The sequence below is a fragment of the Ruditapes philippinarum genome, unplaced genomic scaffold, assembly GCF_026571515.1.
Source record: "Ruditapes philippinarum isolate M1 unplaced genomic scaffold, ASM2657151v2 ctg3258_1_1_1_1, whole genome shotgun sequence".
In the NCBI taxonomy this organism is placed as follows: Eukaryota; Metazoa; Mollusca; class Bivalvia; order Venerida; family Veneridae; genus Ruditapes; species Ruditapes philippinarum.
The window spans coordinates 69814-94801 of NW_026855453.1; the positions used below are offsets into that span (position 1 = coordinate 69814).

General features: G+C 31.5%; 2 protein-coding genes across 4 annotated transcripts; both read right to left on the minus strand.

Moving 5' to 3' along the window:
- Positions 1-972: 972 nt before the first annotated feature.
- Positions 973-21434, minus strand: LOC132743393 (uncharacterized). 3 transcript variants are annotated; one of them, XM_060731911.1, is made up of 2 exons: positions 21279-21385; positions 973-2731 (listed from the first exon to the last, which is right to left on the minus strand). In XM_060731911.1, exon 2 carries the CDS (start codon positions 2715-2717, stop codon positions 1761-1763), a length of 957 nt encoding a protein of 318 aa, XP_060587894.1. In that variant the 5' UTR covers positions 2718-2731; positions 21279-21385; the 3' UTR covers positions 973-1760. The 3 variants fall into 3 exon arrangements, with proteins under 3 accessions (XP_060587894.1, XP_060587895.1, XP_060587893.1); XM_060731912.1 differs by lacking the exon at positions 21279-21385 and adding an exon at positions 4557-4769; XM_060731910.1 differs by lacking the exon at positions 973-2731 and adding an exon at positions 18100-20336 and having other exon boundaries at positions 21279-21434.
- On the minus strand, positions 11682-14356 carry LOC132743395 (uncharacterized). Its single transcript, XM_060731913.1, has 2 exons — positions 13759-14356; positions 11682-13443 (listed from the first exon to the last, which is right to left on the minus strand). The coding sequence occupies exon 2, from the start codon at positions 13426-13428 to the stop codon at positions 12550-12552; it is 879 nt and encodes a 292-aa protein (XP_060587896.1). The 5' UTR covers positions 13429-13443; positions 13759-14356; the 3' UTR covers positions 11682-12549.
- Positions 21435-24988: the final 3554 nt, after the last annotated feature.

Below are 24988 nucleotides of genomic sequence, written 5' to 3' on the forward strand. Positions count from 1 at the left end.
GTTTAAGCAAAATCTGCCATCCGGTTTAAGAGGAGTTGCGTTCACAAGATTTCGGGACGTACGGACAGACGGACGGACGGACGGACAGACGTACGGCGTGACGGACGGACGGACAAGTGCAACGCTATATGCTCCCACTCTGTGGGGGCATAAAAAACATGTAAAGTGTTCAAGCAGTTAAATACAGTATGAAGTTTGATAGCAAGCAGATATGTCAATAATTACTCTAAGAATGCACTATTATACATATGCATGTAAATCGTAGTTATTACAGAAGTATTAAAAGCAGCCTGCAGAGGTCCAACTTTTTTAATCTATGGTGGACTATGGTGGATGTGCTCCTGTCCTTCCCTATTCAATTATCTTAGAAACGCTTAATTAGAATTTCCATAAGACATTTGAAAAGTATATAATTTACGATAATTAATAGAAAGATGCGTTACTTTATGGTATTGTTAATTCATTTAGCTGAAAAACTTTTCAGGTTATAATATTCAATTTTCTTTGACTAGTGATTCAATATTTCTGCATCACTTTTATGATATGGTGTCCCTTTTGTCATTTGACAGCAGTTTTTTATATTAATAGGAAATACTCAATACCTCTGATGTTGTCTAATTTAGCTTATCAAAATATTGATGTTTAACTTCTCTTTCTATTTATTTCTTTTGGGGGTGGGAATGAATGGTATACAGCACATATTATGGAATTTAAAATTCAAATTACATGATCACCAATACATAAACATATATGCAGATGTTTAAAAACACATGTTTTGTACCGACGATTGATGATTATACTCAAATATTCAATTATGTTTTAAGTTTTAACCGGCACCAACGAACTCATGTATTATCGAACCGCCACTGGTCATGAGCCAATTTTTTATGTTTTTTTTTCTTTTGCACTAATTCATCAAATCAAAGATTTACAACAAGAAAGAAAACAGATGTCATTACCTGCTTTTCGAGTATTTATTTATTAATTGTTCATTTTTTGATACAACGATATGTGACATACAATATATATCAATTAAATATTATGTGTATTAACCTTTGAATAACAAATATAACAGTTAAATGAAAGTTAAAAAATCTAATCCCTCGGAAGTATTAATCACAACTAAATTACAAGAGAATTGCAGACTCAGTTTGAGTCTGTACATGAGGGATAATGAAAACGTACAACATCCCTCATGCCCCCTAGCACCGGCTTGAGCGGTACTCAATTCTCAACACTTAATAGTGCTGACATCAATGATCCCGAAGGAACAAAAAATATAACAACACTGAACTGAAGTGAAGTACGGGGCAACTTTTTTGCAGCTGCCACACAGCACTTGACATCTGCTGTTGTGAAGTATAAAAATCTGGAAACAAAGTGAGTTAAGTTTGTTTTTATCTTATTTTATCAACATCTTCTCTATACAACTTTGTTGTCAAGTTAATTCAAAATGTGTAAAGCATCCCATAGAGAAGATAAGATATTTATGAGTTCAAAAATGTGTTTATTAACCTACATTGCTGCTTCTATTGTACAATCTTATATTGGAAGTGGTAAAGATTAAAAGAGTGTCATGTAATTTAATCAATTAACAATTAAGATACATTATAAAAGTCTGTTCAGAAAATATGTATATAATAAATTGTCATTTTCATATTTTACAAGCCCAAAATGTCAACTTGAACTACAAGACACCTTTACAGTTATGTATGTGTTCTTTCGGGTTGCTTGTGCTGAAATAAGCTGTGAAAGTTAAATCATTGCTCGGAATCGGAACTATCATTTATTGGGTCAGAAATATTTTCCACATCAACAGAATCATGATCTATTGAGAGTCGTCTATAATGACTTCTTCTTATTCTTGGTTCTCCCTGTACAAGTGTTACAGATAAGCCTTCGTTTTCAATTAAGAAATTTGCTGGTAATTCACCATAAGGTCTCATTTCTACTTTTATAACATCGTTGATTTCTTCATAATTTGTGTTATTACAACTTGCAACGGCACCCTCTAGTTCCTTGCTATTGACTTCGCTTTCCTTGTTCGGTCTATCAGAACTATCCACGATATTTTTTTGGAAGGAATTTTCTTGCTCTTCAGTATTAACAAAATCAAAAATTTTCTGAAACCATTTCTTGACCAGCCAGAGTTTACGGTTATCTAAAGCATAAAGTTTGCCTTTTCTTTGGACAACTTTCAGCACTGGTAATTTAAAAGGTTTTGTCGACGAGAATCTTTCGAATTCCTCTTCAATTGTGGAACGTTGATCAAGTCCGCCCGATCTAGTAAATCGAAAAAGTTTGTCAGTGCTGTAACAAATCTTTGACAACGATATATATTTTATATTCGGGAATGTTTTAGTCGGTCCTTGATGACGTAGTTTGATATCCTCACCCTCTGTTGTTGTAGTCATTCCTCTAGTTTCCAAACAGTCTGATGTTCCGAATATTATAGGTACTTTTAATAAAACGTTTTCTTTTTCTTTCAAGTAGTTTGCATATTGTTGAAACACCCACAGTCGCCTGTTATCAAGAGAAAAATAAACTTCATCTCTTTTGACAACTGTTATTTTTGGTATCTTGTTCACATCATAGCGTTTATGTTGAAGATCGTCCAGTGTGTCCCTTAAACGTGTACCGTCATCGAATGTATCATGAATTTCATCTTGTGTGTATCGTATGAACCTCACTTCTAATTCTTTTCTGTGTCTAGACATACTTTACTCTTGATCTGTTTAGAATAAAAGTGTACTTGATTTTAAGCATAAAATTTTCATATAAAAGGTATGACATAAAAGTAGTATCATAAATAATAGAAAGAAAAGATTGATCATAGAAAGAATATGCACACCAAACATCATAGAAAGAATAGGTACATGTTTATCATAAATTAACATATTTATTTTATGAACAGATTGTGTATATCATAAATCGTAGACAAAACATGAATAATAACAAATTATAGAAATAATTATTTAATCATAAAAATAATAGCTATATTATAATTCGTATACAGAATATGAATATCAAAAATCAAGATTACGAATACCATCATAGATCAAATAAAAAAATATGTTTGTCTAAAATCACAAAAGAGAAGGTATGCCATAAATCATAGAGATAATAAGTATATCATAAATCATTGACTGAATATGACTGAATATGAATTTGATCAATCATAGCAAGAATGTGAATATAATAAATCATATAAAGAATATGTATATCATAAATCGTAGACAGAATATGAACATCCTAATCCATTAGATAATAAGAGTTTTAAGGGTTTTATTTCAGAAGTATCCTGAAGTCAAAAGGTCCACAAGGACAACATTTCATACAGCGTACATGTTGAAAATTATTACATAATCACATTTTGTAATTATCTTGTAGCTTTCTAAGTCTCATAGCAAAACTTCTAGTAACAAACAAAACCAACATGCAATCTAATCTTAAAATGGTGATTATGTTATATTCTATTTAATCTTACAAAGTGCACATATTGGTAACACTAGTGACCTAATATGTATATTCATAATATGCTTCGCAAAAACCAAACGAATTATATCTGCGATATCCATACAGATAATGACAGTGTAAATCAATGTATAATGCAATGTAATATTGGCGAACACTTGACATTACATGGCATAGATCAGTGTCTTAGACCTAAAACACAAGCATAAAAGCAGTAGTGCTACCGTTCATAACCCACCCAATCCAACAAGTAAGACATACAAATATCCTTTATGTATTATGACAAAAACAGGATAATGCACCGACATTCATATAATGCCTGTTTCAGGAAAGTTTCTTAAATGATATTTCTAATTGAAATAACAAGTATCATATATTGCTCCAGAAAACGTACTTAATTAACAATCATTTTTTTGTCCATTTCTTAATTATATAATATCATAAATCAAAGACAGAATATGTATACCAGAAATCATAAACAGATTATTTATTAATTTCATTTATCATAGGAAGAATATGAATATTATAAATAATGAAATGAAACTGTATATCATAAATGATAGACAGAAAGGGTTTATAATTAATAATTGGGAGAATATGAATTTCTTTAAACATAGAAATATTTGAAATATCATAGAAATTTGTATATCATAATTCAGAGACAAAACAAGTATATCATAAAAATAGACGATTTAGGAGCTTAGCTTCCTATATATTGTGAAGGCTATTCTCTACAATTTCTTAAGAAAATTTTAAAAGAAATGTTTACTTGCATAACTGCAATTCTTATAATCCATTGAACTTATTAATTTAAACAACATTATCAAAACACATCTTCGAGAATCAAGAGCAAAATATCAATGTTTTTAGCGGTATAAGCACTATTCGCCCCACACCGAACCCTTCCTGATAGTATATGTACCAATTATCTTAATATAACTAAAGTTATAAAAAAATATTTAAATGATAAATATACAAATCTGTCGCAACTGACATATATGTTTATATCACATATAAAATTTATTACATCTTAAAAACACCCAAAACATTTTTGTATGCTGAAAATACAAATCCATTTATACCTTCCTTTCTATAAATGACACAACAATAACCAAATCGAAACTAACAAAGAAATATGTCCTGCGTTATAAATGTTTTGAATCACTTTTAACAACTTTGTCATGTTCTCAGAAACAATCTTTGGAAACTGTGAGTGCACGATAATTTCCGAAACCGGGACACAAATCGTTAGCTTTCATTTGAGGGAAAACCAGTAACAATGTTTTGGAAAAATACTATCTGCAGATGAAAGAGACATGTTTATAAAAAATGTACGATAACAAAGCAACAAAACAAAAGTAACGTAATTGTCGTCGAAGGCATTTATAAATAATTCATTCGTTCAAGTCTGTTTCTACCATATCTTCCATATTCTATTTTTAAATTATCCGCAAATATTCTCAGTCAGGTCAATCATTGTCTTTATTTCATGCACTTAATCTTATCTAAATAGCATTCAGAAAAGATTCGATTGATATGTCTATACAAAACGTTGTCACAAACAATTGTTGAAAACATCAATCAATTTTTTTCAAAATTTGTAAGAAATTCTTTGAAATTGTGGTGTACGGTAAAACGAGCGAACGGCATTTCCGAGATAAAGCGGAAGGCCGAATTAAACGGTTTATTGTAAGTGTTGTTTATGTTTTTGTCTTGTTATCCATTTAAATTTTATTTTTCGAAAAATGGAAAATGTAGTTCCGTGTAGGATTGTTTTAGGCTTTCAATGATCTAAGCTGTTACAAAAACAAAATTATATTTAGCCCGGGAGAACTTTTCTCCCTGACGAAGCGAACGACGATTTGTAGAATATTGAACTACCCATTTAAAAAGTGTATTAGGAAAATAAAAATCCGTAATAAGAACTTGTCCTTCGTGCAACATAAATTACTCCTGAAGGATTTCTTAAATATGTAAATCGATATTTTTGGAAAGTAGTGGAGCCAAAGGGGAAGAGATGGAGCGAAAGGTTCGATGTTGAGCGCAAGCGATATTAATTTGGCATATTGGGAGTAGCGTGGTCTATTAATTTTTTATATATAAAAACTTTAGAACTTTAGAAGTTAAAATAGACATGACCAAATCATATGGCGTAAAACAGGGTGCCACTTATTCGAGGTCAATCATGATTTTTGACACGGTTATGTACCGTGAACAGAGAAAAAATTATGCAATACACGGGGCACATAAAAGGGATCACTACTACCGAGTTCATTTTACTATGACTTTCTGTAATTAATAGCTCTATCGTACATGTTCAGATCAAACACAAATAAGCCACGTTTTCATGAAATAGAAAGACTTTTGTGGTGGGGAATCTCTATAAAAATGGTTGACAAAGTGTCTAAGTGTTCTAATGATATGAAATATGATAAACAAGATTAACAAGGAGAGGCGGCGTTCAATAAACCAGCAACAAGAACCGGTGGCAAGGAGCCCAGAAGGCCCTCAAACAAAAACAGGACAGAGCGCAAAATGGAGCACGGACAGATCAATCACTTATTATAAAATCAAACATAATAATAAATCATAAAAACCAACAAGGAAAACAAAGAAAAAGGATAAATGACTGCTAAACAGGCTCACAAAGTATATGGGTATAGGGGAAGGGGATACGAGACCCGGGGAAGAAGGGGGTTATATTAGTGTTTCAGTTATGTTTCAAGACACTCTCTTTCTTATTTAGCATTGTTGTTTAGTTTACCATTTTCCTCTCAAATATAAATGGAAATGTTGACTTATAATCATACACTGCATATTGTCAGTACAAATCAAGATTAATTAAAACAATAAAATAGATAAATACAGAATCCCTAAAGAAAGCCCAACACGGCAAAATTGAAAATGTTGCAGGCTCGGTTTGATTGAGCCTGTTCATGGACGGTACTGAAAAGTGCAAGTTACCGTCCACGCCCCCTAGCACCGGCTTGAGCAGAATTCAACATTTAAACGTTAAATAGTAAAATTTTGAAATTAGAAACATCCGCAGATGTGTTCATACGGCGGTTATCATGGAACCTTCAATGTGACACTTCCGTGCCATTCCATGAAAAGCGACGTATGGTCCCCAAGTAATAAAAAGCGTGTGCCCTAAACGAGAAAACAATGGGCGGAACTAAATAAAATGGAATTTTATGGAATAAGTTAAAACAAAACGAACGTAATAAAAAAGGCAGTTCTCAGTCGGTGTACGGACTAAAATTATCAATATTTTAATTGACCTAGTTATAGTAGGAATAAATTAATATCTTATCATATTTCTCCGGCTTCACATTTTAGTACGTCTATTTTAACTTTTAAAGAGTTTACTTTTAAAAATTCGTGGACTACGCTTTTTACACCAACTTAGTACTACCTTGCGCCCAACAACCGACCTTTCGCTCCATCTCTTGCCCATCGACTCCACTACTTTCGAAAAAAATTGATATACAAATTGAAGAAATCCACCAAGAGTAGTATATCTTGCACGAAAGACTAGCTCTTGTTACGGGTTAATATTTTTGTAAAACACTTTTTCAAAATATCCTAAGTGTAGACCATTTTCATGGTTTGAAGTTTGCCGTTCGCTCGTTTTACCGTACACCACAATTTTGAAGTGGAGCGACAGTTTACCGGGCGTGACACTGATTTAATGTATTTGTGTTCCACACAAACACAATGATGTTATTAGACTGCTGCATAACTAGAACTTATTTTTACACGTAGAAATTACCTGCACAATTTTCAAATGTAATCTTTCGATATCTTTAGACTTCGTAAGTATTCAGACTTGGCAAGTCAAGTTATGATAGAACCAGCAAATGCATCAAATAATTTGAAGGGAAACAAAAGGAGATATTCTATAGTTAATTATATTACATATCAAGACATTTATTGCCTTCAAATCTGTACCTGTGCAAGTATAATTTAAAACCACACCGTGAACAATTTCTAAAGATTCATTATTTTAAAACCAACGGTCATGAGGGGAGTACTACTCCTCTATTCCGAAAAAGAAATATTTTAGTTTTTGTTGCATTCACATCAAAGCCCCTTAGATTACAGTATTCATAAAGACTTCAATATTTTCTGTAAATACTCTTGTGAGTTACCGATAATTATCATATTATCAACTAATAATAAAATAAATATACATGAATTAAATACATCTATATTCTACCTACAATCTACGAACTTTTTGAATTCACTGACTACTAAAAAGTGCAAACATGGCGGATGTATTATGTAGACCTACCGATAAGTTGAAAAATTCTTTATATACATACGACTTATCAATTGAATAAATTAATTTATAACTTTCTATCTTATCCTTTATTACACAATTTATACCATAAAGCATTGATAAATTTAAAAACATATAGCATGACCTCTCTTTTTATGAAGAAGCATAATAAACCCTTTAGACAAAATTTCTGTAAAATAAATGTAAATGTTAAAAAGATCAATAATATGGCCTTCTAATATATCACTAGAAACTATAAAATATTCATTCAAAAAGTCATCACTTTGACAAAGCGCTTTCGTTTGGTTTATTAGCTTCACTGCATCTTAAATGACAATCTTGCCTAAACGATCGTTAGCCAATCTTATACACGTAGTTTTTTTACAAAAATCAAGAAACTATTCAAAGTCCGTAAATATGATCGTTGGACATAGCGTTTGGACTCTTAATGTTAGCTACCACATTTGCATCATCTACATTGTATAATAAGTAACTCGAGATTAGCCTGAATCACGAGAAATATGTGAAGCGGTCGTGGCCGAGTAGTTTTAATCATTGATTTTAAACTACTTCCCGCTCATCAATTAAGTAACTTCAGATTATAACAAGTGAGGAAGCTCTCCACTAGATTAAGGAACGTCGGTTGTTCTATTCAGGTGTCTACTCGTTGATGAAATAATGCAAGGAGGGTCATGTGTCCAGTAGCGACTTTCGCTAATTCCAGATATTTGAATTATTATTTTGCATGTTTTACGAACAGCCTTTTGTTCGTAACAGAAAGGTAAAAATGCATTAGTTATTGATAAAGTTACAACAATCTTGGCAACTGAGCCTAAAAAGCTATCCAATAAAACACTTTTCAGACGTTGCATGTAGTTATAGAGGTTGTTTGCACTCTACCGCTTCAAACTCTCTTCATGTAATTATTATCTATGATAAGGGAATGCCTTATTTTCAAGACAGACATCATAGCTTTTTACGGTTTCTTATTCACAACAACAATAATAATAATAATAATAATAATAATATCTGTCAAATGCTTCAGTTCAGAGCGGGATATCTATCCCGAGGGGACAAGCCTATTGGACGGTAACAAGGCTTGCCGAGTTACCGCCCATGGGCGAGTTCCTTAGGGACGGATATTCAATTTACATCAATAAGATATTTGTTCATGGAAATTAAAGTCATTTTATCCATTTTCAATTATTTTCTTCAATAGCGTTTGAATTTGCTACTTGAATAACAGACGCCGAAATGACATCATTTTAACGCGGTTCATTAATAAAATGCACTAAATTGACGTTGTTGTATGGCACGCGACCCATCTGTCACCCCCATGCCAGATGAATTTATAGGCATGGGTAAAATTCACGGAAACGCCAGTCTGCTGTGCATGAAAACATAGTCTAGAAGCCAGGCTTCCCGGACGAAACCACTTATACGAGCAGTTCAAGTTCGTAACAGAAAGATGCAACAAAAAAATTATCTCACCATGGCTAGGATCACGAGCCTTCTAACAAAAGAAGCACTCTATAGACAACTGTACAATTTATACATAAACAGTTTTGCTCGTAGTGTCTTGAACATTAATTAAAAATGTCCCGATTAAACGATATATAACTTTTTAATAAGCAACTGACGAACGATAAAAATGGTTAATTTTTGTGTTGAGTATCTGATAAAAATCATTGCAAAGTTTCTGGCAATAATCACTCAAGTTGATTCAATAGCTTGATGTTAAACATACTCTAAGACTTGAAATAAAATTATACCTAAAGATTTTGCCAAAATATATCCTTTAAAGAAAGCTACAGTAGTATATTAAAAGAGAAGGTTGCTGAACATTCTTCGAAATGTAGAATCTACTCAATATAAGATATGGACTGTAATAGAACTCCGATTTTCCAAAATATACACGTAGATCCAGAACATACAGCTTAAGCAAGTTATCATCAAGATACATATTTATTTTAGATATAGTATATAATAGTATTATCGTTGAAATGAAAGTCAGAAGACATCTGTTTCATTACAATTTATTGTGATACATAGTCATCTAACGCTTAAGAGTTATTCCTTAAGAAGAAAACCCAGTTATAGAGCAGCGTGTAAAGAAGTATTCAGTTATAAAAAAATAAGAAACGTAATAGAGTATTCAATTTATTTAGTTTGCATGGTATCACTTAAATTTCCGCTTAAGCAGAAAATGTTGTTTTCACATTTTACATTCTTTAGACAGTATCAATGATCCGACAGCACTATAAAGGCACATTCTTTTTGTGATCTTCAATCTTTCTTTATCCGCAGCTTAAGCAGGATCTCGCTAAATGATAAAAAACACAGAAAACATTAGATAAGAATGCACTAATGTACATATGCACGTAAATCGTAGTTATTACAGAAGTATTAAAAGCAGCTTCCAGAGGTCCAACTTTTTAAATCTATATTTTGCTTAAGATGTACTCATTCTTTGTTTTTACTTGTCCGTTCCTATTCAATTCTATTTGAATAAAAAGTTATTTAGAATTTCCATAAGACTTTGGAAAAGAATGTCATGTGTGATGATTGGTAGGAAGATGTGTTACTTTATGGTATTGTTTGAATACATTTTGCTGAAAAACTTTTCAGGTTATAATATTCAATTTTCTTTTATGAGTGATTCAATATTTCTGCAAAAATATTGTTACATCACTTTAAGGATATGGTGTCCTTTTGTCGTAGGACAGTCTTTAGTGCTAATACGAAATATTCAATGCCGATGTTTTCTTAGATACTCTATTTTATTCAGCTTCACAAATATTTTTTTCTTTCTTTTTTCTATTCATTTTAGGGGGTAAAGTGTATACATCACATATCATTTAATTGAAAATTCAAGTTACATGTTCACTTACACATAAACATTTATGCAGATGTCTTAATACTCATGTAATGTACCGAACAAGGAACATATCATGTTTTATCGAACCGCTACTAGCCATGTGCCCATTTCTTTTTGTATTTTCTGATCGCAGATCAGATAATACATAGCTAACATCCACGGTCTAACACAAAATTTCCTAACAGTCCTAACAACGCAAATTAGTTCTCACTCAAAACTGCTTAAAAACCAGCAATTTAAAAGAAAGAACAATTTTTTATTACAAGTGTCCAACAAATTACTACACCTTCAAACTTTTAAAGTAGCGTTGGCTTATAGAGTTGTCAATAAATGCACACTCACAAATTACGCGGATGAATATGATTTTAATCAATGAAAATGCTATTTTAGCGATGTCGATTACCGAATACTACACAAATAAATCTGACTGCCGAGTAGTTGAATATATAGTTTCTACATGTTGGACTGTTTGGGCGAGAAGATTTTTGCTAAATTATTTACTTCAATTTTAAACAACAGGTTTACCCTTAACAAAATACCTCGAAATTACCCTAACCCGAAATGCAATGGAAATTCTAAATTTAGAATGACTTGATTTTATTCAGCTGTTGATTATAAAACTTCTCCGTGGTGCAGGGGTAACGCGCTCGTTTGGTGTGTGAGAGGTCCGGAGTTCGAATCCCAGTCGGGTCAACTTTTTTTTAATTCTTTTTTTTTAGTGTCTTTGTTAAGGAAATAGCCACGATATGCAAGGATAAAGTGTGGCTATCATAAAAAATGAACATAAATTAATTTTTTATGCAACTCTAGTTATGCAAAATTCCGTATGTATCAAACTCTTGTGCCCTGCAAGATGACTTATTAGTACATAAAAATAAACTTATACAGGAAAACACATACAGATATACAGTACGATTTAGATTCCAGGGATCAGAAAATACCACAGAGCTTGCAGCCCTTTGATTTCTTTTTTGAGTCGTATAAAGTTTACGCTTTTGCACTAGTCCATCAAATCAGAATTTAAAACAAGAAAGAAAACAGATGTAATTACCTGCTTTTCAAGTATTTATTTATTCATTATTCATTTATTTGATATATAACGATATGTGACATACAATATATATCTAATTTTTATTATGTGAATTAAACTTTGAATCACAAAAACGTTTTTATCAGACTGATAAATGAAACATATGTTTTATCTTATTTTATCAACCTCCTCTCTATACCGCTTTGTATTATATTATTATTATAATAATTTTGCCTGATTATCTTTTTATTTCAACATTTTCTCAATGTAGTTGAATTAAATTGAACATTAACATGAAAATGAATCGTGAATAAAATGAGAAAAATAAAAGAATGTCTTGTCATTGTTATTGATATATCATACTGGATAATTCTATCAGAATATTTGGAAAGGATTCATTCGTAACTATTTTCTGAAAGTCAAAATTGTTAAGCCTCATTGGAGGAAGCTGAATAGACAAAATCATAAATGAAATGAATATATAGTAAAGAACTCTATGAATATAAACAAAAAGTCACGGCAAAATGGTATTACCATGAAGGCCAAGGTTAAGCAACATATACATTTACAAACAAACAATTTCCATATTTCTCGATTACATTGTTCAATTTGTAAACGATGATCAAAGTCTATCGAAAGAGAACCACAAAATAAACAATCAGGGGTATATCATAAAGTATTAAAATTCACAATGATAAAAAAGATAAAAAGTCATTTTATTTAAAACATTCATACAGAATAATCAATTGACTAAATTTTTGTGTCGATAATTTTTTTTATATTCAAACAAAATTGTATCTATAAAAATTTCCCCTATTCCTATCGCAAAACCATTTTATATTATCTTCCCTGTTTTATTATCTTTGATTTAATAGTATTTTCAGATTATTTTGATTTAAGTCTTCTTCTATTTTCTACTTTGTTGACCTTTTCGCAATATTTCTTAATGACCTGTTTGTTTTGACTTGCCTCTTGTCTAGTGAGTGCCTTATATTTTTGTACTCCATGTTTCGGTTGTCTATTCCGAAGTTCAATATTTTTTCCAGCATCTAAAGTACTAAAGTGTTCCGGAAGTTCCTTATATGGTCGCAGTTCAACCTTAATTATAAAATCTTCACAAATATCGACATCGTTGTCATTTTCACTTGAATGAGACATTGATTGTTTTCCCTCAGTATCCACACAGTTATATCTATACCATTGTTTAAGCATCCAGAGTTGATCGTTATCTAGAGCATATAGAATATCTTGTTTTTTGACAACTTGAAGCACTGGTAATTTGGCACGTTCGTGTATACTACCAAATTGTGCGTCAAATTTCTTTTCCATGTTTTTTCCAATAATGTAATCGCTGCTATAACGTATCTCAAACAACTGAACAGTTACAACATTCGCATAAGCTTCAGTTGGCCCACTATGTTGCACTTCAACAAACTCGCCTTCGCTCGTCGTTGTCAACCAAGTGGTTCCAAGCCTTGCCAAATTCTCAATTTTAACAGGTACTCGTAAAATCTCATTTCTGCTTTCTTCTAAGAATTTTGCGTACTCTCTTAACACCCATAGCCGCCTGTTGTCAAGTGTGAAGAACACCTTAGCTTTCTTCACTACTGTAATTTGCGGCAGTGTATCTAAATCTAAAAGTCCTGTCTTAAGATCACTCAAAACATCACTCATTTTCTTCCCATTATCAAACTTTTCATCGATAACATCTCTTGAAAAACGGATTTCTCTAACTTCTAGTCGTCCAGGATTTTTATAAGCCATGTCTTCTCGGTGTTTCTATTCAACATAAGATGAAAAGATTTAATTTAAACTATTTTACGATAGCAAGTGAATTTTAGGTTGCTTGACATGTGATTCGAAAGTGCGATTTCTCCTATTTTAAATTAAAATAGAAATTACCAGGTAAATTACTTTGAACAAAAAGAGATGCATAACATTCATATATGTGAAACTGTTTAATGAATTGAATAAAAAGTAAAATAAATATTTGTCGACATGCACATTGACACGATTTGCCGCAGCCGCAAACTTGTATAATATAGTGATCTGCTTTACCACCCTTTTTTATTTAATATTTTACGCAATTCTTACCTTATTCTAAATAATCATAAGTTTAAATTGTAGTGTGTGTCAGTTTATTAAAACGTTCATTTGTCTGCTCTAACTTCCTTTTCGCTATTTATGTTTTTGTTTCGATTTAAAAATGATATCATACTGATAAAAATACACAAGATTAAATTGTTATCGGCGACGATAACTTATTTCAATTAAAGACAAAGAAGATATTTGACATTGACATTGAAGATAGTTGATTTTGTTATGTCATTGCAATCGCTTCTATGTCAAGATGATTAATTTACAGTTGCTATTTTTAAATCAAAATACGTATATTGTGAAATATGTTGTTTACAATTGGAATGTAAGATTGACTGTCCAGTGGAGAGGAGAAAGATAGTTGAGTTACCTGATGGGAATGACTAACAATTATATTTTATATATAGCTCGAAAAAATAAAGCCACGTACAATCACAAAGAGTCTCTTTTATTCCCACTATACGACACAATTGATGCCACAGTATATACGCCACAGTAGATTGTTTAACCTTTGATTAACTGTTAAGTATGACCATGTCCTTGGAAGTAGCAACCTGGTTTATGAGCTCAGCGCATCGTCTCATAAGTGTGATAATTTGTGCCATGTTATTTTAAAAAAACCTTCCACTAGTTTTATTGTATGTTGCAGATTCGAATTTTTTTTTCACATTTGACCTTGGGTAATTTCTATAATACACAACTAAAATTACACTAAAAGTAATGGAAGTTTTGCAATGAAAACGGTAATCAAGCTGTACAACTGGAAAAGGAAAAATGGAAGCAGTCCATGGAAACAAAACAAAAAGTCGTTTAGTAATACGAGTAGTTAAGGAACAGTATATTTCAAGCACAGAAAAAGAAAAACAAAGCAGAACGGTTTCCCAAGTTTCGCATTTAGGTTTGCTCATGATCATTATTCATTTCAGTATTCATGACAGCTTATCATAAGTGCTTTGTGGCAGATGTAAAATAACCTAAGTATTATATTGTGTGCAGACGACATTGTCTTAATTGTAGAAAGTGAAACAGATTTGCGAGTAAAAGTAAAGTTGTTTACTTCTGGACAAAAAGTGTAGAAATTTAGATATATATATCATCTAGTAACTTTACTTTCTTAACTAGGTCATTATATAAGCGGGTTTCGACGGCTTTTTGACCCCCCTTTTTTTTTGAGGCCTCAAACAGTGAAAAAAAACAACCTTTTTAGACCCCAAACACTGTTTTTCGTTTGAGAAATGCTGTTAAAAAAAGTGACCACTTTTTTGGCGCCGTCCCCCATCCAAATATTACATCAGGGGGTTGCCAGAAGGGGAATGTGCCCCCTTCTGTTTGGGGGGTTAGAAGGGGGGCGGAGTCCCCCTCATCGCCAAGAAATTTTTGGACATGTGACGGGCTAAAATGGCCTCAGGTCGATCTTAGGGTAACTAGTAACCGACGCTGAAAAGCCTTTTACTCTATCTCAATTCATTGATTGAAATCAGTTTTGATAGAAAAAACAATGCAAAATAGTGATTTTTGACAATTTTGAGACGTCCCCCCGTTGCCAAGGTAACGGGAAATTTACCATTGAGCATGCTGTTACAGAGGCTATGGTGTAGTCAACATCTGTGCCAAGTTTCATTAGTATTGAAGCATTTTTCATAGTTTCATAGCAGTTTGAACTTGTTACAGGAGGCTTTTCAATGAAAAATGATGTGACCTCTTCTGTTTGGGGGTTTAAAGGGGGCGGAGTCCCCCTCATCGCCAAGAAAATTTTGGACATGTGACAGGCTAAAAATGGCCTCAGGTCAATCTTAGGGTAACTAGTAACCGACGCTGAAAAGCCTTTTACTCTATCTCAATTCATTGAGAAGTTGAAGCACTTTGAAATCAGTTTTGATGGAAAAAACAATGCAAAATAGTGATTTTTGGCAATTTTGAGACGTCCCCCCGTTGCCTTGGTAACGGGAAATTTACCATTGTGCATGCTGTTACAGAGGCTATGGTGTAGTCAACATTTGTGCCAAGTTTCATTAGTATTGAAGCATTTTTCATAGTTTCATAGCAGTTTTGAACTTGTTACAGGAGGCTTTTCAATGAAAACAGCCATTTTTCGCAATATGCTCATGGGGTAAAAGGTTATTAAACAGATTAAACAAAACATGTGTTTGCTATTTGCTAGATCTAGAAAAAACGACAAAGTATTTGATAAATAAACATGTGACTTCACCCTCTATAAATTGGCATCGTCACACTTTTTCACTATCTTAGTTTTGGCATTATATCTTATAAATTGTATCGTAATTTAATTCTACTTTATTTCATCATCAATGTTCTACAGATATTGATTTAGAGCAAAGTTTCTTTAAAAGAGACAGCTTATGAATATTTCTGATTTATTTAAAGCAGAAGATGATCACTCGAGATTCATTTAGTACATTTAATACTGCTTTATAATTTTCTGAAAATCACAATTGTGCTATTTTCCGAAAATGTCCTAGGTATTCTAGTGGTTAAAATTCAATTCATCGAAAATAAGACGGAAGTAAAATAAAAACTAAATACTTTCTGTTGTAAAAATAATATAAACATCGGGTACAAAAACTTAAAACTTTTAAAAAGGAAATTTGTAATTCTTCGTAATTAAATGATATTTTAAATATAATTAGCCCAGAGGTTATTTTACACCGAGCATATAATTTAAATACTTTTAATTATCTTACTACTATTTAAACCTTTACAATATATACCTTTATTTGAGTAAAGTCTAAGTTATGAGAAAGTCTCAACACATCATTTGAATAATTTTCAACAAAAGAATGTATTATCATATGCAAAGAACAATATTATTTCGAATGTAACATCCATCGGAGAAATATGCTCTTACTGATGTAGAATAAAACGATCATAAAAAGTATATTTTATAAAGGTTTATCTTTTTAAATATCATACCAATCCATTTCTTAACATAATGACATGGTAAAGCTTATCAGTCTTATTTTTGTGTAATCAGACACCGAGTGGCGTCGAAATAATAGAATGCATAAGAATAATTGAACATTTATATATTTTTAAAAACACCCATACTTTCAGCTACAGCTCGCTGCTTAAAAAATGAAAATATTTACGCAGAGACTGAAGACTGAAGGCGATATCTTTGATTATCTGCTCTTATGTTGATGAATTCAGCGACGTCACCTATCTATCCTTTATTACCTGCTCATTAATACTATTCAACAAATATGACATCAAAGCATATATATTGGTCAAAAACCTAGGATTGTTTCTAAATCGTTGATGCTTAGAACACAAGAGACCAAATATAGCACTAAATGTTTTCAGAATAAATGCAAAAAATGCAACAATGATTTAAAGAACAAGATATCTTAAATAAGGTCCATTAAAATCTGATAAATACTCAGTTATTTATGAGAAGTCAATAATTGGTATTAATGTATATTTCACATATATAAAGCTGGCTAATTCTCTTTGCATAAACATAAAATAGTACGATCTAATTGGTATCCCCATAGCTCTGTTATGAATACTTTTAGGAGCATTGGTTCCGGGCGAAATAAATCTTCGTACACATAACTTCCTGTTTCTAAAAGTCTAGCTTTGGCTTAACTCCGTTGTGGTGTCGCACCTATCCAATCTTGAAACTGGTCGACATGAACATTTAACAGGGTGCGAAAGGATATGTCCACTTTGTCTAGATGGTATTGAAAATGAAATACATGTTATAATGGAATGTTAAATGTATGAAATCATAAGGTAACCATCGTACGATTGCACTTACTTTACCTTAGAAATTTTTAACATGAAATGTTTTTGTACCTGATTGCCCAGCAGGAAGATTACTCGCAAACACCTGTTGTGATATTCTTAAATATAAAAATAATATGTTGTATACTAAGAATACTAATTACGTTGTAACACATCATTTCTGTGTGACTATACAAGTAAGTAGAACTTCTTATAAGTTTATATGATTTAAGATTTTAATACAAAAAATTATTTTAAGTTGCTATTAAGTGAACTGGAAATGATAATTTTCAAAAGAAGTAAGGGTTTTTTTCAAAAGAGCTTATTATTGTATTTTGAATAATTGTACAAGTGTAACATTTTAGCTGTATTTCCTTGTTTCAACCAATTATTCTTTTACAAATTTTGTTAAGCAATGTAATTTTCAGGTACTATTGATCAATTTTTTTTATTAACCACATAATGTACATGAACCTGATTTCAGTGACTTTTAGTAGTTTCTTGTGAGTATAATTCTCTTGTATCGTGCATGTTTCATAACATTGTTTGTTTAAACTGTTAGTACATAGATGAAAAATAAGTAAACAACAAAAATGATGATGTGTACTAATTTATAATTTATTTGACTACAAGTATATACAAAACTGTCAAATAAACATGAATGTGCTCTATTCATAGAAAATATCAAGTTATATCAACCTCATCAAGTGCTTTTCTATTCTTTTACATTAACGTAGAAATACATTCTAATACGACACAGTTTTAACACAAAGTAAAAAGAAAATGTGCATCATAATTGAACATGCATCATAATTGAACAAAGAAATTAATAATGATCGAGAACTGCAATTGAAACTCCTATAGAAAGGGCAAATATGAGTTTAAATCTTTGGAGTATGTTAGATGTTTATCACCTAAGAAGCGATGAATTTGAAATTATTTTTCATAGATGTACCAAATGAAAAAAACAAAAGTTTATTTTACTTGTATATAAATTACTGAATCACTAAAGCTGTCAAAAAGTAACAGAAGCAAAAGATGGTTCAGTTATAGTGCCAATAGGTAAATATTTTGATATATAACAGGAAGATAAAAAAATAAAAAAATAAAGCAGTTCTAGGACATATATAATGAATGTGCATTTAATGATAAAATCAAACTATGCTAATCCAGTCAAAGGGAATAAACTTGATTTGCTTTTCCAAGTTCAGAAAAACGGAAAAGAACATGAAGACGGCCGCCACAGCATATGCCATGGAAAAAGTGGTGGTTGAGTTAAAATATGCAAATATTAAACCAGGCATTTTCTAATGTTTACATTCTACAAAGCGAGTAAACTTAAAACAATTTGTAAAAGGATAACAGGTAACGATCGATGTCTTCAAAATTTACCTCAAAAGACAGGTGTGAGTGATTGTACTGTACATATTTAATAACAGTTCAAAAATTTAGCCATCAATGTTGTATTAAAGACAATCACAGTTACACAATACCAATATCGCAGAAAGTCTTCAAAGTTTAGACATATCGTAAGAAAATAAATTAATCTTGAGTATTAACGTAAGAGTATAAAAGTTTTATTCAGAAAATATTTATGTAAGACAATTAATGGCCAACATAACAGAAGCATGTAATCAAATATATTGTGCGGTATATCTTGAAACATTTATAATAGTTTACAGGTAAACGCTCAAAATGTCATCTTAAATATATCATTTAAAAACAGTACAATACGTTGTATAGGGAGTAAAAAAACTTCAAGAAAATATCCGTTGTAATTTTTTACTTCTTTTTTATTGTTTCGAGCGGCTGTTTTCTGTAAGCTTCTGCATATCGCATAACGCTCCTCCGATCGTTCGATGGACTCTGTCTTGTAAGTGGTTTATATTTGAGATGTGAGTTTTTCTTTGGTTTGTTTCTTTCTGGTTCCGCTTCCTGTACTAATCTTATGGATATGCCTTCGTTTACAAGAGCGGTATATCCCAAAAATGTATCATATGGTTTCATTTCCACTACAACAACATCGTCGTGAACTTCAACACCAAAGTTTTTATTGCGTACTTCTTGCTTGTCTGAGGATAATTGTGTTTCCATATTTACACGATCAGTATCAACACTTCTTGCAACGGCACCTTCAAGGTCCTGGCTGTCGATATCATTTTCATTGTTTGAACTATCCTTACTATCATCGATATTCATATTAGGAGAATGTTGTTTCTCTTCTTCATCCACGCCACCAGGTTTCTTCTGAAACCAGTGCTTCACTAGCCACAGTTGTCTGTTATCTAAAGCATACAATTTTCCGTTTCTTTTGACAACATCCAGCACTGGTAACTGACTAGGGTCGCGGTAATTGGATAAGAAGCTTTTTATCTCGTATTCACCTGATCGGGAAAATCCATAAATTTTATCAGAGCTGTAACGAATTGTCGACAGCTCTACGGATTTGATAGTCCTAAATTCTTCAGTAGACCCTTTATGACGTAACCTGACATCCTCGCCCTCTGTTGTAGTTGTCATTTTCAAATTTTCTAATTTTCCAAATTTAACAGGTACCTTTAATACGACATTTTCAGTTTCCTCCAAGAACGCTGCGAGCCCTTTCAACACCCAAAGCTCTCTGTTGTCTTGGCAAAAATAAATTTCATCTTTTTTTACTACTGTTATTTTTGGTATTTTATCGTTTACTTTGTATCGTTTATTTCGAAGACCATCCAATGTGTCATTTAAACGTGTACCGTCATCGAATGTATCATCAATTACATCTTGTGTGTATCGTATAAACCTCACTTCTAATTCTTTTCTGTGTCTAGACATACTTTACTCTTGATCTGTTTGAAGTATAAGTTAGCTCGATGTAAATTAAAATATGGCAAAGTGAAAAAAAAAATTAAAAAACATTCTTGTTTTATTACCATAATATTAATTTTTCTTTAACTAGATGCATCATGAAAATGTTTTTGTCGAGATACATATCAAGATTTCTTGTGAGGGCACAGCATTTTTGACAATTTTCTACTTTTGCGCGTAGCTACAAATCGGTTAGATGATTAAAAATCGTTTCATTGTATCTATCTCTAGTGTTTTGTTCTGTATGACAATGAACCCAAACTATGCTGTTATTTTGTTTTAGCCTGAATGCAGATATCTGACGTCACGCTCAACTGACTTTGAACAATTGGCCAACACACAAACATGGAGACTCTCACGAGCTTTGTTGAAATCAGCAAATTAGTGATAAAGAGTTTTCATGAATTGAATAGCATTTAATGCTGAACCTGAGCTAATTTTGTATACGTTTTCTGATAATATAATGTTCCCTCGTTGTATGAATTATATTAACAACTAAAAAACTGTTGAAGATTTTGACAAAAAAATTAAAATGACCGTATTTTCATTACAATATGTATCCAATAAATCATAGACATCAGAGGTATAACTTCTTATAAATTGTGAAAGACAAAGCAAAGTGAAAAATTAAAATGATTATCTTGCAAACATGCAAATACAAACAATCCCATGAAAGTATTTATTTGCACTAAATGTACACTTAAAGGCATCTTCGGTAATCTAAAGTAAAGACATTTCTGGTGGGGTTTGTCCCCCTAGAATTATCCCCTTCCCAGAATTCGGCCTACACAAGAATTCAAACCAAGTTATGTCCCTCATGGTATTATAAATAAAATATATAAATTTTAAAATGACCAATAATTCAGATGCATTTATATGCTTAAACATACGCCTACCAATAGTATAAAGGTATTATGTCCTACCTTCCTAAATATTTTCCAAAACCAAAGAAAAACTTTTAATGAAAGAATGTGCTCACGAGAATAACTTTGAATGACTTAAAAGAAATGAAACTATGTAATATTTATAAAGACTGGGTTATAATTTTGGAAAACGTTTATTGGAATTTTTTGCACGGTTATTTCTGGAATAGAAACACAAATGATCTGTTCATTGGCTTGTTCATTAGAATGTAAACCTATATTATCGATCAATGACTAAAAGTCAATAAAAAGTAACATAATAAGTAAGACAGTTTATGAATATTTCTTATTTTATTTAAAGCAGAAGATGATCGATCGAGATTCATTTAGTACATTTGATACTGCTTTATAATTTTCTGAAAATCACAATCGTGCTATTTTCCGAAAATGTCCTATTTACACATTCATTTCATGTAAAATAAGACGGAAGTAAAATAAAAAATAAATAAATACTTTCTGTTTTAAAATGATATAAACATCGGGTACAAAAACTAAAAACATAAAAGGAAATTTGTAATTCTTCGTAATTAAATGATATTTTAGATATAATAAGCCCAAAGGTTATTTTACACCGAGCATATCATTTAAATACTTCTGAATTGTCTTACTACTATGTAAACCTTTACAATATGTACCTTTATTTGATTAAAGGTAAAGTTATGTGAATGTCTCTACACATCATTTAAATAATTTTCAACAAAAGACCAATATCATATGAAAAGAACAATATTATTTTGAATGTAACATCCATAAAATTTCATCTTTTTAAATATAATACAATTTATTTCTTAACATAATGGCATGGTATAGCATATGAGTCTTATTTTTGTGGGGAAACAAAACAAAAAGTCATTAAGTAATACGAGATGTTAAGGAACAGTTTATTTCAAGCACAGAAAAAGCAAAAACCAAAAACGGTTTCCAAAGTTTCGCATTTAGGTTTGCTCATGATGATTACTCATTTTTAATTGTTTGGGTCGTCAGACCAAACAAATAATGGTAGCGAAATTTCAGACCCTGATGCTGTTAATTGCAAATGCCGAAAGTAGTCCGCTTTCTGAAGCGGTTACTTCCCTTTATATGTACACTAACGCCGAAAAATTCAGGGGAGATCACTGCGTAAAGATTGTCAAATGACAGGCGCATTAATTTCCAAGCAAAAGTTTCCGAATGGTCGAATATTTCTAATATTGTTTTATTATTTATAGCGATATACATGCTTATAGTAAGCTCCGTGATTAAACAACAGGTTTCGAAATAATAAGGGTTACAAACCCTAATTTAGAATAATGTGGTTTTCTTCAGGTTTAAGTCAAATAAACATTGAATTGAATAACAGTGTTGCAATTAGTCTTATAGCCAATTTACTACAGTTAAAACACTGGAAACAGCATCGGTGGCACTCTTCAAAAAAATTGGTTTATAATCTCACAACCTTCACCTGTCTGACATTCTGAGACCCAAACAAATTCAGCGCCTTCTGTGCTTTGATTATATTCATGATAGCATTCATAAGTGCTTGGTGGGAGATGTAAAATAACCTATGAGCTCCCCAAGTTGCGGGCGATATTGTCTTCAATGTAGAAAGTGAAACAGATTTGCAGTTATTGCTTGATGTCCTTAGTAGTTGGTCCAACACTTATAATATGTCTGTAAATGCAACTAAAAGTAAAGTTGTTCACTTCAGGGCAAAAAGTGTACCATGTATTTATTTTGATATATATCATCTAGCAACTTTATTTTCTTTACTAGGTCATTAATAAACCAATTAAACTAAAGGTGTGTGATATTTGCTAGATCTAGAAAATCGACAAAGTATTTGATAAATAAACATTTGACTTCACCCTTCATAACTTGACATCCTCACCCTTTTTCTCTATGTTAGTTTTGGCATTATGTCTTATAAATTGTATCGTTATTTAATTCTACTTAATTTCATGACAAAGGTTCTACAGATATTGATTAAGAGCAAAGTTACTTTTAAAGTGACAGCTTATGAATATTTCTGATTTATTCAAAGCAGAAGATGACCAATCGAGATTCATTTAGTACATTTAATACTGCTTTATAATTTTCTGAAAATCACAATCGTGCTATTTTCCGAAAATGTCTTATTTACTCTATAGGTTAACAAATTCATTTCATGGAAAACAAGAACAGCATTGATGCAAAGCATCAATGGGCGTCCAAGCAAGAAATGCAGCAATTGAATTGTATATTTTTTGTAATAATCTATTTTGTTATATGAATAATACATTAATATTAGCACGTTACTTGGCGATTTTCTTTTACATTTTGAAAATAATAAAATACATATATAATATTATATTATAATTGTTATTTTTTATGGTCATAAATGTAATATCGTGATTAATAATAGCAACGGATATATACAATCATTTATAATCCATTTCTGTAACGCCTGATCAACACCACACTTGTGTATTGTCCCTTATTATGTTATCGCTATTAGAGAAGGCCTCTTCTTAAGATATCTGTTCACACTTAGTAAAAATATGACACTGGTTATATTACCATGTTGATCATGTTGAGCATAATTGTTTTATTATCGCAATGAAACAAATGGGACCACACATTCGCTAACATCGGTTATTGTATGAAGGTTTGGCCCAAAAAATGAAAATAATAAAACTCAGTTCATAGAGAAACGTGTTAGAGGTCGGCCTTTGCATCTTGATTTTTGTCAAATTATACCATTGTTAACGTCTTAAACACATTCATATATTTATGTGTCTGTCTTCTTTGTTGATTATGATCTACTGAATGTTGTAATGTTTATAATTGCTTTAACATATCCATTGTTATGTTTATGTTTTATTGAAGACCTTGTTGAAAACAAGATTTTGCATTATATGTGCTGTGTCTAATGCTTTGATGTATTGTCTTAATAAGTTACCTTCGTTAAACAAAGGGTTTATTATTATTATTATTATTATTATTATTATTATTATTATTATTATTATTATTAAGTTGTTCTTCAATCTTGACCCTCAACAGCGTGTCTAAAGTTAAATCTAGCTAATTAAGTCCCATAACAAATTTAAAATACTTGATATATTTTATTAGTAGCATTATATAATGATAATGTATCGTAATGATCGGTGTTTATTCTGAAAAGCAATTTAATTACAAGTATTATACAATGTATTTGGTTATAATGAACTTCAGCAAGAGGCATATCAGTGTTAAAAATTACATATATGCCTCATTGTGTATACATGTCAAGGCAAGGTTAATTATGGTGAAAAGAAAATTGTGTTCGACAATACACGCATGTTCGGTAATATCCACACCCGCTCGAATATTAATACGAACAAAATTATAAATATATCTTTAAAAAATTATGCTAGATCTACTTTTAAACTTAAATTTAAGGTGTCAAATTAAGGTAACCATGTCAAAATACCGGACCACATTGGACTACGATCAGGGGCGTAACTGAGCTATTTTGTTATGTAGTCCTTAACTAGGGGGGTTCGGGGGCATGCTCCCCCGAGACATTTTTTTGAAAGAGGAAGCGATATCCTGGCATTTTGTGACTATCTTGAGGCTATATTGACAACATATTGGTAATGATTTCAAACTCTTTTTGTTAATTTTAAAATAGGTAAAATGTACAAGTACGTTACATATACCATAGAATTTTTTTATATTTATAATCGATTTTATTTGCAGAAAAAAATGTCATT